At 40.6% G+C, this 13,021-nt stretch overlaps 2 protein-coding genes across 8 annotated transcripts in view; one reads left to right on the top strand and one right to left on the bottom strand.

Moving 5' to 3' along the window:
• The window catches only part of NPHP1 (nephrocystin 1), a 19,317-nt gene extending 6,296 nt beyond the window's left edge, over window positions 1–13,021 (top strand). For 2 of the 7 annotated variants that reach the window (XM_025148629.3, XM_015283357.4), the window contains 11 exons: window positions 588–682; window positions 1,430–1,558; window positions 2,894–2,968; window positions 3,698–3,808; window positions 5,301–5,383; window positions 6,247–6,323; window positions 7,039–7,135; window positions 7,539–7,651; window positions 9,651–9,724; window positions 10,108–10,152; window positions 12,570–12,958. In XM_025148629.3, coding sequence (XP_025004397.1) covers window positions 588–682; window positions 1,430–1,558; window positions 2,894–2,968; window positions 3,698–3,808; window positions 5,301–5,383; window positions 6,247–6,323; window positions 7,039–7,135; window positions 7,539–7,651; window positions 9,651–9,724; window positions 10,108–10,152; window positions 12,570–12,848 — 1,178 coding nt within the window. In that variant the 3' untranslated portion in view covers window positions 12,849–12,958. Of the gene's footprint in view, window positions 1–587; window positions 683–1,429; window positions 1,559–2,893; window positions 2,969–3,697; window positions 3,809–5,300; window positions 5,384–6,246; window positions 6,324–7,035; window positions 7,136–7,538; window positions 7,652–9,650; window positions 9,725–10,107; window positions 10,153–12,569 lie in introns of all 7 variants that reach the window. The other 5 variants (NM_001199429.3, XM_015283360.4, XM_015283361.4 and 2 more) reach the window with 5 other exon arrangements.
• The window catches only part of ASB3 (ankyrin repeat and SOCS box containing 3), a 32,477-nt gene continuing 31,335 nt past the window's right edge, over window positions 11,880–13,021 (bottom strand). The window contains exon 11 of the transcript XR_001465585.4: window positions 11,880–12,713. The gene's annotated coding sequence lies outside the window, so the exon portion shown is untranslated. The remainder of the gene's footprint in view (window positions 12,714–13,021) is intronic.

Genomic DNA, 13,021 nt, shown 5'->3' with positions numbered 1-13,021 from the left:
GATAAAATCTTCATTGCTTTATTGCAATTGGTAATCTGTTCAGGATATATTTGGCTGGTTAAATAATGTATTAAAAGTTTTTTTTTCTTTCCCTTAATCAAATAAGTTTAATCTATCTGAGTGAAATCCTGAGCACGTGAAGGCAATGGCAAGTTTCCTGATAATTTCAAACATTTTCCACTTTGGAAGACTCTTCCTGTTGACATTACAGAAAATTATGAATTTTAATAGTCTTCCTCCCTTTTCTCACTGATATTCCATGAAGAGACTTCAAAAGATACTACACATCTCATTTTTCTTAATCTTTTCATTTAAAACTGTTTCCAGTCAGTAGCTTAATCGACAAAAAAATTTACAATGTTTCTAAAATGAAATACTGCAGAACACTTTTCCAAATAGCTTTTCCCATTTTAGAGGGTACTTGTAGTAGAAACCTCTTTAGTATTGTCAAATATTTAAATGAACCTTAGCCACATCTGAATTTTGGGCATCATTCATTTTGTGGCAGTAAAGATCATAAAAACTTTTAAGATATCTATCTATCTATCTATCTATCTATCTATCTATCTTAATGGCATTTGTTTTAGGTAATCAGTTCAGAGCAAGTTACTTCTTGCAGCCTAAACTTACTCCATCCCAGCTGGCTTTTAAAGATTTGGTGTGGGACTCTGAAAAAAATACTGTGAGTATTACTGATAAGAAAGCTGTGATGCTTTTGGTTCAAGAGAAATGACGATACCTGTAGAAGTGAACTGCTAGCAACCTTAAAAAAATGTTTCATATTAGTAGATCAATTTTGCTGTAAAATAATGATAGAGTTCTTCATTGTCAACCTAGATTCTTTAGGCAATAGATATTATTACATTCTACTCTGACTAAAAAAAAAAAAAAAAAATCAGTACAGATTGCCATTTGGGTATTTCTCAAGAATTATGCTTTGTCCTAAGCTTGTGGTTCCTTACCTGGGGTAAAACAAATCTACATGGGTGGTTAGTTGAATTCTTAAACCATGAATGTCTGCTAGTTGCTGTGAAACCACCAGTTTCATTTGTCTGTGTTCATTCTGACTAATTATCTCGATTCACACCATTTTTAGAATAACTATTTATAAAACACTATTGGAAAAACAATAGCCCAAAAATATAATTGTCACCCAAAATATTTGGTGAAGAGCCCCGGTGACAGCATTCCTTTCTGACAGGACCTTCTATCTGTCACACGAAATTATTTGTAGCAATCTCCTTAGGAGAGGTCTAAAGGTGTAGGAAGAAATGTTGCTGCTGTCACCAATGCTATGCTAGTTTTGTGGGTCAAAGAATCCAGTCCAGTGGTCACTACTGTCAGTCATCTCAGTAAATAAACACAAAATGATAACCACGTGCAGAAAGAGCCTGTAGATTTACTTCTCCTTCTGTCGCCTGTATTTCAGATCTGTCCTATACCAACTCGAGTATCCCTGATTGTAACTCTGTGTAGCTGTAAAACGATTCCTCTCCCAGCAGCCAGTATTCAGGTTCTCAGTAGACACGTTCGACTCTGTCTATTCGATGGCAATCGGGTGAGTTTGATTATCAGCAAAGGTCTTGATGAGGTGTACACGATGCTCTTGTCCCTCTGATAGCCATCTCCTCCAGCAGTCTCAGAGACATACACTCAGACCTGGCTCCCAGGCTGCTTAACTTGCTTGCCAATTTGTCTGGCTTGATACAGCACATTGACGTGCATACCCTCGTTCTCTTCAGTTGCAGTCACATGTAGTCTTCCTGCAACTTGTGGGCTGCCTCTGGTTGCTGAAACTTGGGCCTCCATGCATATGCACACAGAACAGAGAGCCCATTCATGCAGAAAAGAAAGAGTGAGAAATGGAGTTGAATGAGAAGACAGGACAAACTGCACTGATCAGAGGCAGGGCATGGCCAGGCATGCATACCAGCCTGCTCACAAGCACACCACTTTATCCCCTTACTCCTCTAATGTCCCACTCTTTGTATTACACAAACCACCTTAGTCTTCTTTCTGCCATGGTTCCTCCTCTGAACATCACATAAGTCACCTGCAGTCCCAGGATGTTCTCTCTTGCATGCTGTAGGCCCTCCCAGCCCTAAGCAGCACCTATTTTTGTCTGTGATACTGGGAGTCCCTCTTGTTGACTCATCTTGATGGGTGTTACACCCAGCTCCTGGACAGCCCTGGGAGGGGCTAGGGTGGGGGCTTCATTTCTGCGCATCCACAGTTTTGGTTCTTCCACCTACTGTTGTGCTTCTTGGCTCTTTTGTGTTTGTGGAGGTGAGCCCTATTTGGCCTGCTCTGTCCTCTCTGATGGGCCTGGGAATAGTTGGGTCTGGGTCATGCTCAGATTTTTTACTCACAGGGCAGTGAGGCCCTGGCACTGCTGCCCAGAGAGCTGTGGGCGCTCCACCCTGGAGGTGCCCAAGGCCAGGCTGGATGGGACCCTGGGCAGCCTGAGCTGGTGGGGGGGCAGCCAGCCCATGGCAGGGGGTTGGGGCTGGGGGATTTTGAGGTCCATTCCAACTGAAGCCACTCTATGATTCTGTTCCCACACCTGCCATCGTTCCTCCATGTGCCTTTGTGCATGCGTAGAGCAGCTCTTCATAAGATAAACTACCAGATTGTCAGCACTGGATTTCCTTCTGCTGCACTGAGTGCTAATGGGTCAAAGGAACTAGTCCTGGTGCACTGGAAGCAGGAATGGTTGGATGATTCTCCATCCTCTGGAGTTTTTGAGACTGTATGATGAAGTTGAAGAGCAAGTGTGATTTTCTTTGTGGCATGCAAAACCTTGGATTAACTTTGGATAACACTGCATTTTCTTAAAGTTGAGTAGCTTTCCAGAAAAACTTCTTTAGCATTTTTCCCCACTATCATGTTTTAGGTACTGAGTAACATTCATACAGTGAGAGCTACGTGGCAACCTAAAAACCCTCAAATGTGGACCTTTTCTCCAAGGGTAGGTATCTTGCTCAGGGCGTGATACAACCAATAACTATTTACTTTGTCTGTTCACAGCTTCTTATTTAGCCATGTCTGTTATTTCTGATATTCTTGTTGAAATAACATCTATTGTGACCAAAAGAAACATGCAGAAAAGACTTGTTGAAGTGCAGCAATTTGAGCTAAACTTTTCAAGCAAAAATACTTTGGAGAAAAGAGTTGAGTGGAAGGAGAAGTGGTGGGAGGAACTGGTGACCCAGCCAGTGGCACCGGTTAACTTTTAGTTGTTGCCAGGTGCACACTACATGGTGTTCATTTGCCTATGAGCTTTTGCTTTTCCTTTCCTTTTCATTTGAAAAGAGCACGTGCCCTGTCCCATAGTTCAGGTGTTGTGCAAAGCTGCATTCACAGCCATACTGTTAGCATGTTTCACTTCAGTTGTAACTGTGTTCTCAGAGAGAATTCACTGCTTTTTGACTTTCAAAGTTCTTTGGTATCTTGTCAAGACAAAAAAATGTACCTTAGTAGCGTAGCAGTGGCTAATGGCAACATAAAGAATAAATAGAGCAATGGTTTCAACTGAAATTGGTTCTCTACTTCTTGTTTTTCTTTCATATGCAATGGGGTTGGGTCTGAGATCTTATGTAAATGAGTGATGTGTTCAATTGCCTTTAGAAATCAGAGGTGACTGTTGGCTTTCTTTTTTTTTAATATGTACTTTATTATTTCTTCCCCCTCTGCAAAGGTAACAGGCATTTTACCCAGCTTACTGGATGGTGACTGCTTTGTCAGGTCCAATTCCTTATCTTCAGACATTGGTTTACTACTTGAACTTGGCATCACTTACATTCGCAACGTAAGTGTATAAAGTTGCAGAATAAATAATTCCAAGCATGTTTATAAAGCAAATCAGCTGTCCTATTTTCCATGGTAAGCTACAGTATCTCGACAAAGGACTGATCTCCAAATGGAAGTTTAAGTTTTTTTTCCTTGCTATTGCAAAATTGTCTTTAACTTGGCATCTGGAGTGAGGAGAGTGTTGGTTTTGAGAAAATTTAGTTCTAGTCAATACTTAGAGAATAAAAGGCTTTCTGACTACAGGATATAAATGTAGTTTTCCTTATGCTGAAATAGTTTCTGCTGAAGACTTCATGTAATGTGATCACAAAGGACCTTTTCACTCCTGTTTTTTTGGTTTTTTGTGTACTGCAACTTGGAAACTAAAATGTTAACTGTTTAAATAGTTAGAACACTGGTCTCTGTAAGTGATACAGGTATATCCTCCTATCCATCCAGGAGATGCTTCTGAAACTACAATGGTTGGCGACACAGTAGGTGGTAAAGCACTTTTTCCATAAGAACTAACAGAAGGGGGGATAGAAACACTACTGTTTGAAGGAAACAGTGCCTTTTTGGAGGAGGTCCTCTTCTGAAAGATCTCAGCTGCTTTGTCTACAAGATCGAGTCAAATTTTGCTGCCTCTTTTGAAACATTTCCATTTTCATTATTGCCACCATCTTCCTCAGATAAACTCTGTCAGTCAAGCAAATTGTTGAGTGAAAGAGGGAAAATCATTGCAACGATTAGGGCATTACATGATGGGCAGCATTCTGAACAATTCTGAAAAAGAGAATTCTGAAAAGACAGAGAATTTACAAAAGAGGTACTGCTGTATTTTCTCTTTCATTAACCCTTCTATGAACCTAGGGTGTAGATGACCCTGTAGCAGCGTGGAGGAAAGACGTGCTTATAGCAAGCATGGTGGGAATGCAGAACTGTTGCATCGGGAGATAAGTAGAGTGTAAATGTGTAGGGAGCTTGACTGTGTAAGTGCTAATGATGAACAACACATTCAGTGATGGTTCATGGAGTCCTAACCAGAGATAGTAGCCCTTCTTATGCAAATGTGAATAATCAAGGTTATATAAAGTTGTCAGCTTCTATTTGAAGAATGATGTTAAACAAAGGAGTATGTACAAGTTCCTACCTGTTAGGAGTGCTCTGGGGCTTTCTCTCTGTTTCATCCATCAGACCACCTTAAAAAGAAAGAAACTGTCTGTGCCTTCACTTGGTATTTATTCAAGTTGAGATCCTGAAAAGTAAAATGGTACACTCAGAGTCATGCAGCTGATCTGGGATAGAGCTGGAAATAAGTGGCTTGGCACACAGGATCTGCTCCATTTCCCAGTGCTTGGTAGTAAAATTTTCTAGTACTGATATACGTAGGTTTTCCTTCAGTGTGTTTTTCATGGCTTTATGTGAATGATCAACTTCACTATAGCTTTTCTGCTGAATGCTAGAACGTCTGGTTAAGCTGCTTAGGTTTACATTCATCTTTTGTTTTGCAGTCAACAGGTGAACGACGAGAGCTAAGCTGTGGCTGGGCATTTCAGAAGCTTTTTACTTCTGATGGAATGCCTGTTCCTTCCAAGTAAGTTTGTGATGTTTTCCATCTATCTGTATGTATGTATATACATATATTTTAGGTTAGGAGTGTAGTTCATATCTAATATGGGCAGGTATTGATATGGGCAGGTGTAGTCCAGTCTAATACGGAAGTAGTAGTGGATCTTCTGATGAGAATGTTGGTCCTGCTTCCACACCCAACGTGCATTCTAGTTGTACTAGAATGTATTAGAGCATGCCTGGACTCGACATTCAGGCTTGACATGTTGCAAGTTAATACAGGTTTAAAAATATTGTTTTAAAACTAAAGAAATGTCCATGTTAAACAAAACTGAATAATTCCCTCATAAATTTGGATTAGAGGAAAAAAATACCAACATGGGAAACTTCTACTGTTCTGTAAGCCTCTATAACTCTTCTAAATGTGGTCTCTAGCACTGTTTTCTGTTCCATTGAGTCAAATGCAGTCTCTGCAGAGTGAAAGCACATGGTTACTTCGACACTGACTCTTGACAGAACTGTGATTACATTATTATTAAACATTTAAAATCTTCTGCATCTAAAATTTGATGCTTCAGCAGTGATTCCTCAGAAACACTTGAGTGAGACAGCTGATAGTTTGCATACAAGGAAAATATTGGTATCATTGCTGCTAATTTCTTTTCAAATAATCAACTCGTTTCCCAATATAACACAAGTTTTAAATTTCTCACCTGAGGTTTGGCTGCTTAGTGATGAGGTATAGTCATTTCACATAAAATACCAGTCATAACCTCGAGCACTGTCAGGTTTTTATTTGAGATAGCAGGTTTCTTTCTTTCTCAGAGAGCAGTTGTGCTGTGTTCACATATCTGGGCATTGTTCTACTGTGCTGCTCTTCCTTCACAGAATGTATGAGCTGCTATTAAATGGTGGTACTCCTTATGAGAGAGGTGTTGAGGTTGACCCATCACTATCAAGGAGAGGTATGGTTTCCCACAAACATTTCATAAGTAAAATGATGTGTGTCATACCTATTTTATAGCATGCAGAGCTCAGCTGGGGCTGTTATTAGCATGCAGTCACCACAGCCTGGTATTGTTTTGTGTGTTCATATTTTGCATGAGGGAGAATTGGTTGTTAGTGTTGGCTGGATTTACAACCATCTGTCAGTGCTAACACCTCTGTAATTTCCGTTATTTGTAGATTGAGGATTATTTTTTTAATGCAGGTCTTCAGTTACTTCTGTACTTGCACTGAACATGCATTGGTTGTGGGGTGATGCTACAAGATTCAGCAGTTCTAAAGAGTTCCCAGAGCTTTCTGTTTTTTCCCTGTCTCGCAGTACCTGGCATGATAAGCGACAGGCAGTGCAGGTGATGCTGTGAACTGCAGCAGGGAACTGAGCCAGATGGAAAGAACTCACCAAAACAAGCCAGTGGCAGAAGGGAGTTTGAGAAAACAAATGCAAGGGGACTCGTTAGCCCCATGTGGCTTAAGTTAGGCTAAATACTGATACAACTGAAAATGCAGGAAAAAATATCAGGCTTTCAATTCCTTCTGATTTTTAGACCATTTTTTAAGCTTCTACAGTTCCAGAAAAAAAATCTCTCTTAACAAATGTGAATATCCATTCTTGTAATATAATTCTTTGTGTTATTTCAAAGTAACTAATGAACTGTGTATTTATTTCTTAAGCAGGCAGTGGTGTTTTTCATCAGCTTATATCACTCAAGAAGCAGCCAGTGCTTGTAGTGAAACTGAGGTCATTAAGCACACAGTCAAAGGACATCCTGAAGTAAGTATCTGTGCATGCTGCTGTAAAGTGAGAACATAATTCAGCCTAGAATGGTCCCAGAGATCTATCTAAAGTGTTCTCCTTCCCTGCAACATAGGCTTAGGAAAAATCTGAGCACTGTCCCACCTGCATGTTACGTTCATTCTCTGAGGCTTAAAACTACTGTTGAAAGCAAGCAAAAAGCTTTAAAATAAAGGAGGCTGAAAACTGCAACAGCAGAAGTCTGGCTGTTACAGCTGTATCAGTGTGTGCCCTCCCAAGCTGTGTGCTTCATGGAGACGCCCATCTGAGCTGATACAGGCATCTCTCTGAACCTGTCATTATTCTTATGTTTTGGAGAGCAGTGCTTTGCAGGAACATTTTGAATAAAAATGTCATTAGTGTGTTTTTATTTTCCCAATAGTTTGTTACCAGAAACATTAATTGGCAGTATGTGCTACATCCATCTCTTGATATTTTATCGACAAATACTTGGTGATGCACTCCTGAGAGACAGAATAAACATGCAAAGTGCAGGTAAGGATTGCACTGCTGTACAGAAGAACTCAGTAGTGGAGAGTGTTTAAGAAAGGATGAGATTCCCAAAGAGAAGCAGTCACTCCAGAGTCTTTCTTTTGTAAAATTAAACGGGGTCTGCAGGAGCAACTCTCACTGACACAGACTGCTCTTACCCTTTTGTTTCCTGGTAGGGAAGAGGCCAACTGTCTTGCACTGATAGGAAGCCATGCTCCCTCTGTCAAGGATTTCAGTGTTTTAACTTTCTGTCTGCAGGTGCAGTGGGAACAAATTGAAAACTGTTGTCCTTGCTAACAAAAGGAAACAGCCTCTTGGTGTGTTTGCATTTCAAACTAGAAATATTTCAACTTGCATCTGATGCGTTGCCTTGTTTGGCACCAGTTCACACAGCAAAATGCAGAAACCACAAAAATAAAAAAAGTTTTGTTTTCTGTGAAGTATGAGAAGTGTCTTCAGTGAAACTTAGCCCAAAAAAAGCCCATGTGGACAGGCAAAAGGTTATTTCTAAATAAGTAGTAAGTCAAGATTAAGAGATTGTTTGGATGATAAATGTTTCCTTTGCACCACCCATGCAGTGAGAGATCAGATGGGCTGACAGGTTTACTCATCCATTTCTAGTGAATTCATGCTCTCATGTGTTGTAGGAAAGATTAAGCAGATGTTTCTGCCATTGGGATGAGGTGATCCTCTTTTAATTTCTTTTATTGATTTAATTATTTGCTTTCTGGTCAATGCAGTGGGGAGAGATGGAAGTGGAAAAGCTTTGCTTTTAGAACTCTATCTTGCACTGACTTTGAAAGTCTGTTTCTTATTCCTTTCACATCTTTCCTTCAGCAGAATTGTGATAGTTTGCAGTCTTCTCTGTTATGCACTCACACTTGAAGTACAGAAAAAAATTACATTTCTTAACTCTACTACACATGAATTGGCAGTGGTACTGCAAAGCAATTTTCTTGCGCTTTCTTTTCTGTCTCTTTCCCAGATTTAATGATGTGTTCTCTGTTCCTGTGGCAAATAAATTTGCTTGTACATTTACTAAGCATTTTAACCTACAATCCATGTGATGCCATACTGAGGCACCTGAATTACAAGTTCACCTTTCAAAGATGCTCAGAACTAAACTTCCTTCCTGGTTTTCATGAACTTTCAGACAGCGAGTAGTCAAAGTGTACACGCAAGTCAGACCCTTGAATGAATGAATGCTTTATTTATTAAACTCATCACTGAGAAACAGAAGGTGCTCAGTGTTTCAAGGCCAGCTAAGATCCACCATAGTTGCCTGATTTGAACTTTGTAACATAGGACAGTACATCAGGCTGATGATCTCTGTTGGAGTTAAATTGCTGCCATTTCTATTCAGTCTTGATTTGAAATGTTTTAAAGGCTTTACCCCCACAGTTCAGAAGTTGTTCAGGTTGCAGTTTTCTATTTTTTTTTTTTGATGTTACAAAGGCAAACTGATGCTCTTACTTAAAAGTCAATAATACTTCTAAAATGAGTGGCTTAAAATGCCTGCTGTGTTCTGAAAAAGCAGTTGTTGTCCAGTTATCCCCAAACCACATGCAACACAAGCCAGATCAAGGCAGAATAAAAGCATGTTTATTCATAACATCCAAACCAGGTGTCACAATTTCAGATGTTTATAAAAAAGACAGGTGCAGCAGTGAGGAAAACACCCTACTCTACCCTTGGGTTAAATTAGTAAGGTCTCTTACTTGCTGGCAGCTCATGAACTGGCACTGGTTTTTCTGTTTTTTTTTTCTTTTTTTCATGCACATCTGTTCTCTCCCTTGCTAACTGCATCTCAGCCATCAGAGAGTTTGCTGTAGAAAGCTCTTGTCAGAGAACTTTTCTATCTTCGCAGCTCTGGAGTACTATTATAGCTAATTTTCCTTCTGAAGAGTTTGGGGAGGGGGCTGTTTCTAGGCATAGCAGGTCTTCTGCCTTGAAAACCATCCAATTTCTTCTTTGCCTCCAACATGTTTGTTTTCTGTTTCAGAATTAATCTGTAATCCTATTTTAGCAACTTTTCCTCAACTCGTGGATCAGCCAGACCTGATGGATGCACTGCGGGTATGTTTTCTGTATAGTGTTCAGTTACATCTGATGTGTCAGAATTCCCACCTAGTTTACATAATTTCAGCTTTTTAATTTATACTGTAAAAAGATAAATGGAAAAGCCAAGCAGCAGAAAAGTTATAATTACTTCACGTACACACAGATCTCTTGTGCCTTAGCCCCTTCAAAAGCAAGAGAACATCTGAGCACATCTGAAAAGGATATAAGGACTCAAAGTGATTAGTGATTAGAACATGAGGAAAGAAGGGCTGCAACAAGGGCTTAAGCCACCATGGAGCTGCAGCAAAAGAGGGATTTCTGCAGGTAAAAGTGGAACTTGGCCAGATTTCCAAAATCTCAATCTGATTTCCCACTGTATATTTTACATTTCATTTCAGAGTGCTTGGGCGGACAGAGAAAGAACTTTGAAGAGATCAGAAAAGGTAGTACATTACCAAGTGCTGTTTTTTTCTTTGACATACACTAAATCTAACACAAACTAGAAGCTTTCTTTCAGCATTGCTGATAGAGTTAATTGTTCCTCTCACCATAGATTTACTTAGAAAATGCAGATATGCTAAATATAGTTCTTAACATTTATTACCATATTTACAACAGAAAACTAGAAGGACTATGAAATTAATTTGTAACTCTTTGTCCCAGTTGTAAATATAATTGTTAATGTGGAAGATGTCTAGGCTTGTGCCCAAAATGTGTCTCCCACGATGTGCTTGCAACATTTGCCTGGAGAAAACTTTCCACTGGTATAAAAGGGCTGTGTATGTCCACAAAACAATCTTTCCTTCTCCAGCCTCCTAGCTCCAGTCCTGCTCCAGTCTACCTGGAGGAAGGCCCCAAGTTCTGCAGTCATCCTATGTCAGACACTTGTGGTCTCCCATTTTGGCGTGCAGACAGCTGCAGACAAACTGAATTGGACACATCAGCAGGCTTACCTGTGTCTAGTCCTGTCTCCTATCCTCTGAACAGAGAGCAGCTATAGATAACTGTATGGGAAAGACTGGGTGTTGATGCAAGGCTCTTCACATCTTGGAAGCAACACTCACTGTGTACGAAACCGAACAGATGTGCAGAGAGAGCTCCCAATTTATGCAAACAAAACAAAATGCCATTGAAGCAGAACAGCTTTTTCAGGACCATTCATCCAAAACGTAAGCTGATCTGCTCAGAGAATTAGTAACTCCTCAGAATCCCAGAACCATCCAGTTTTACCTGAATTGTCATGTGCCACTCCTATGGCAGGATTGCTGCCTGGCACGACAGCTGGGACTTGCTCCTTCTTGCGTGCTTTTATGACACTCAGCTGCTAATCTTCTGCTTAGACATAAACTGTTCAGCTTCCCAGGGGTAGCAGAGAGGTTCCAATGCCAGTCGTATTGCTTATGTTCTTAGCAGAGGTTCAGTGGCAGGTGAGTTTTCGAGGAGGCAGTGCTCTGTATTTCTTGCATAGAAGGCTATGTTCTAGTGTGTTTGGAAAATGAGGCATCCAAATTTCGTCTGTTGGAAGCAGTCAGGATCTTTCAGTGCTTGATGAACTGACCAGGCTGATTCTTAGTCTCTAGGTTTTGCAAACATTGTCTCCACACATAGAGTGCCCTGTCAGAATGTGAAATAACTATGTAGAGAGTGGCCCTACCTCCTGCAAAGAGCCATGTGCTGCGAGGACCAAGGGATTGTTGCATCTCAATGCCAAGAGCCCTGGAGGGACAGGGGGGTTTAAGCCTGCAAGGCAGGGAGGATGTGTGCGCTCCCCCAAGGACAAGAGCAAACAGTCTCAATCTGTACATGCAGGGCTCTGGAGAAGAGTCTTCTCACTGGTGTTTTTAGGAAGAAATATAGATACCCCATGAGATAACTGTTCTGTGGTAAACATTGGCAGTACAAGACTTGATGCAAAGCAGTGAAAAAGTGCAGAGATCTCTAGTTCTGCAAAAGCTTGAACCAAAATAATTCTGAAATCAGGAAGGTTTTAAGATGTTTATCAGAGGTCTCAAGGTTTCCACTGCCCCCAAGAAACTGACTTTCATTTCTAATGTATGTGACTACAAACATAGGTAGGGAGAGATGAGGGAGCTGTCATTAAGACTAGATGAGTTAATACTAAGATATTAAGTACTAACACATTAATAAAAAAGGAAGAAAATGGTGTTCACTTTTTACTTTTTATTTAGACTTTCCAGTGTGTTATTTCCTCTGTTTGCTTAACCTAAATTAAACATGTTTTACAAGGGACTATCCAAAGTTGAAGGTAGGACCAAGAGAAAGCCTGATACTTCAGGCTGCTTCAGCATAGGCACCTGAAGGGGTGAAGGGAGAAGAGGGTTGCAGAAGGTTGAAATTTCTCATTAAGTGATGAATTTTAGCATCAAGCTATACCGTAATGCTTCCTCAGGCAGACTGCAGTAAGACTTTATCTGAAAATCAGGTGTAGGGTTGTGGACGAGGATTTTAGTGCACTGTGAAGCTTATGATGCCTTTGGGTGGCTCATTGGGAAGCATAGTCTGTTTCTCCAGAGAACCCCCTGGCTGTGAAAACCATGGTAACTGGCCAGATAAGCATCACAAGATTCCTCCTCAGCAGAGGTGGCAGCATCTGTGAGTTTGGCTGTGTACCACTGCAGTGTGTTGGCTCCAGCAGTTGCAGAGCTGATGTGTTGATCTGTAGCTTACACAGTATAGTTCTGTGCTGGGTTTGGGGCTCATCCAGGCTGACTGAAGGTCTGGTCTCCTGGGAATCGGAGGCTGATTGAATGTTTTTGTTTTGTTTTTCCTATGCAGAAGCACTTGACAGCGCTGCATGTACTTGCATGGAAATGTTTTCAAATGCTGTTGTTCTTTGCAGAGAGATCGAGAATTCCTGAAGTCTGTGTTCATCCTGGTGTACCATGACTCAGCCTTCCCTCTCCTCCGGTCCACTTTGCTCCCCAGCTACAAGTGGGCAGAGGAGGAGTCCGAAGCGTCTCGCTGGAGAGTGATTGCTGACTTCCTGAGAAAGAGCCAAGAGAAAGATGGTGCCCTTCAGTCTCTGCTGTCTGCAGAAAACACTCACACAGCCTTTGACATCTCAGAGCTGGCCTATGATTTCTTGGGAGAAACGAGGAAAAATAATCCCACAGTATGAATGGATTGTAGGATAACAATATAGATAAATTTTTACCAAAGAGAAATTATGTGTACTGTCTGAATTGCAAGAAATATTTTCACACATTAAAAATAACATTTTGAGGGAGACTTGCATTGTTTCATTCGTTCAACTACAATAAATTATATTACCTTTTCCTCTTTGCAGTGTAA

Source organism: Gallus gallus, chromosome 3 (genome assembly GCF_016699485.2).
Source record: "Gallus gallus isolate bGalGal1 chromosome 3, bGalGal1.mat.broiler.GRCg7b, whole genome shotgun sequence".
Taxonomy (NCBI): domain Eukaryota; kingdom Metazoa; phylum Chordata; class Aves; order Galliformes; family Phasianidae; genus Gallus; species Gallus gallus.
Note: the sequence above shows the minus strand (reverse complement) of the source record. Positions and strands in the feature narration are given on the sequence as shown.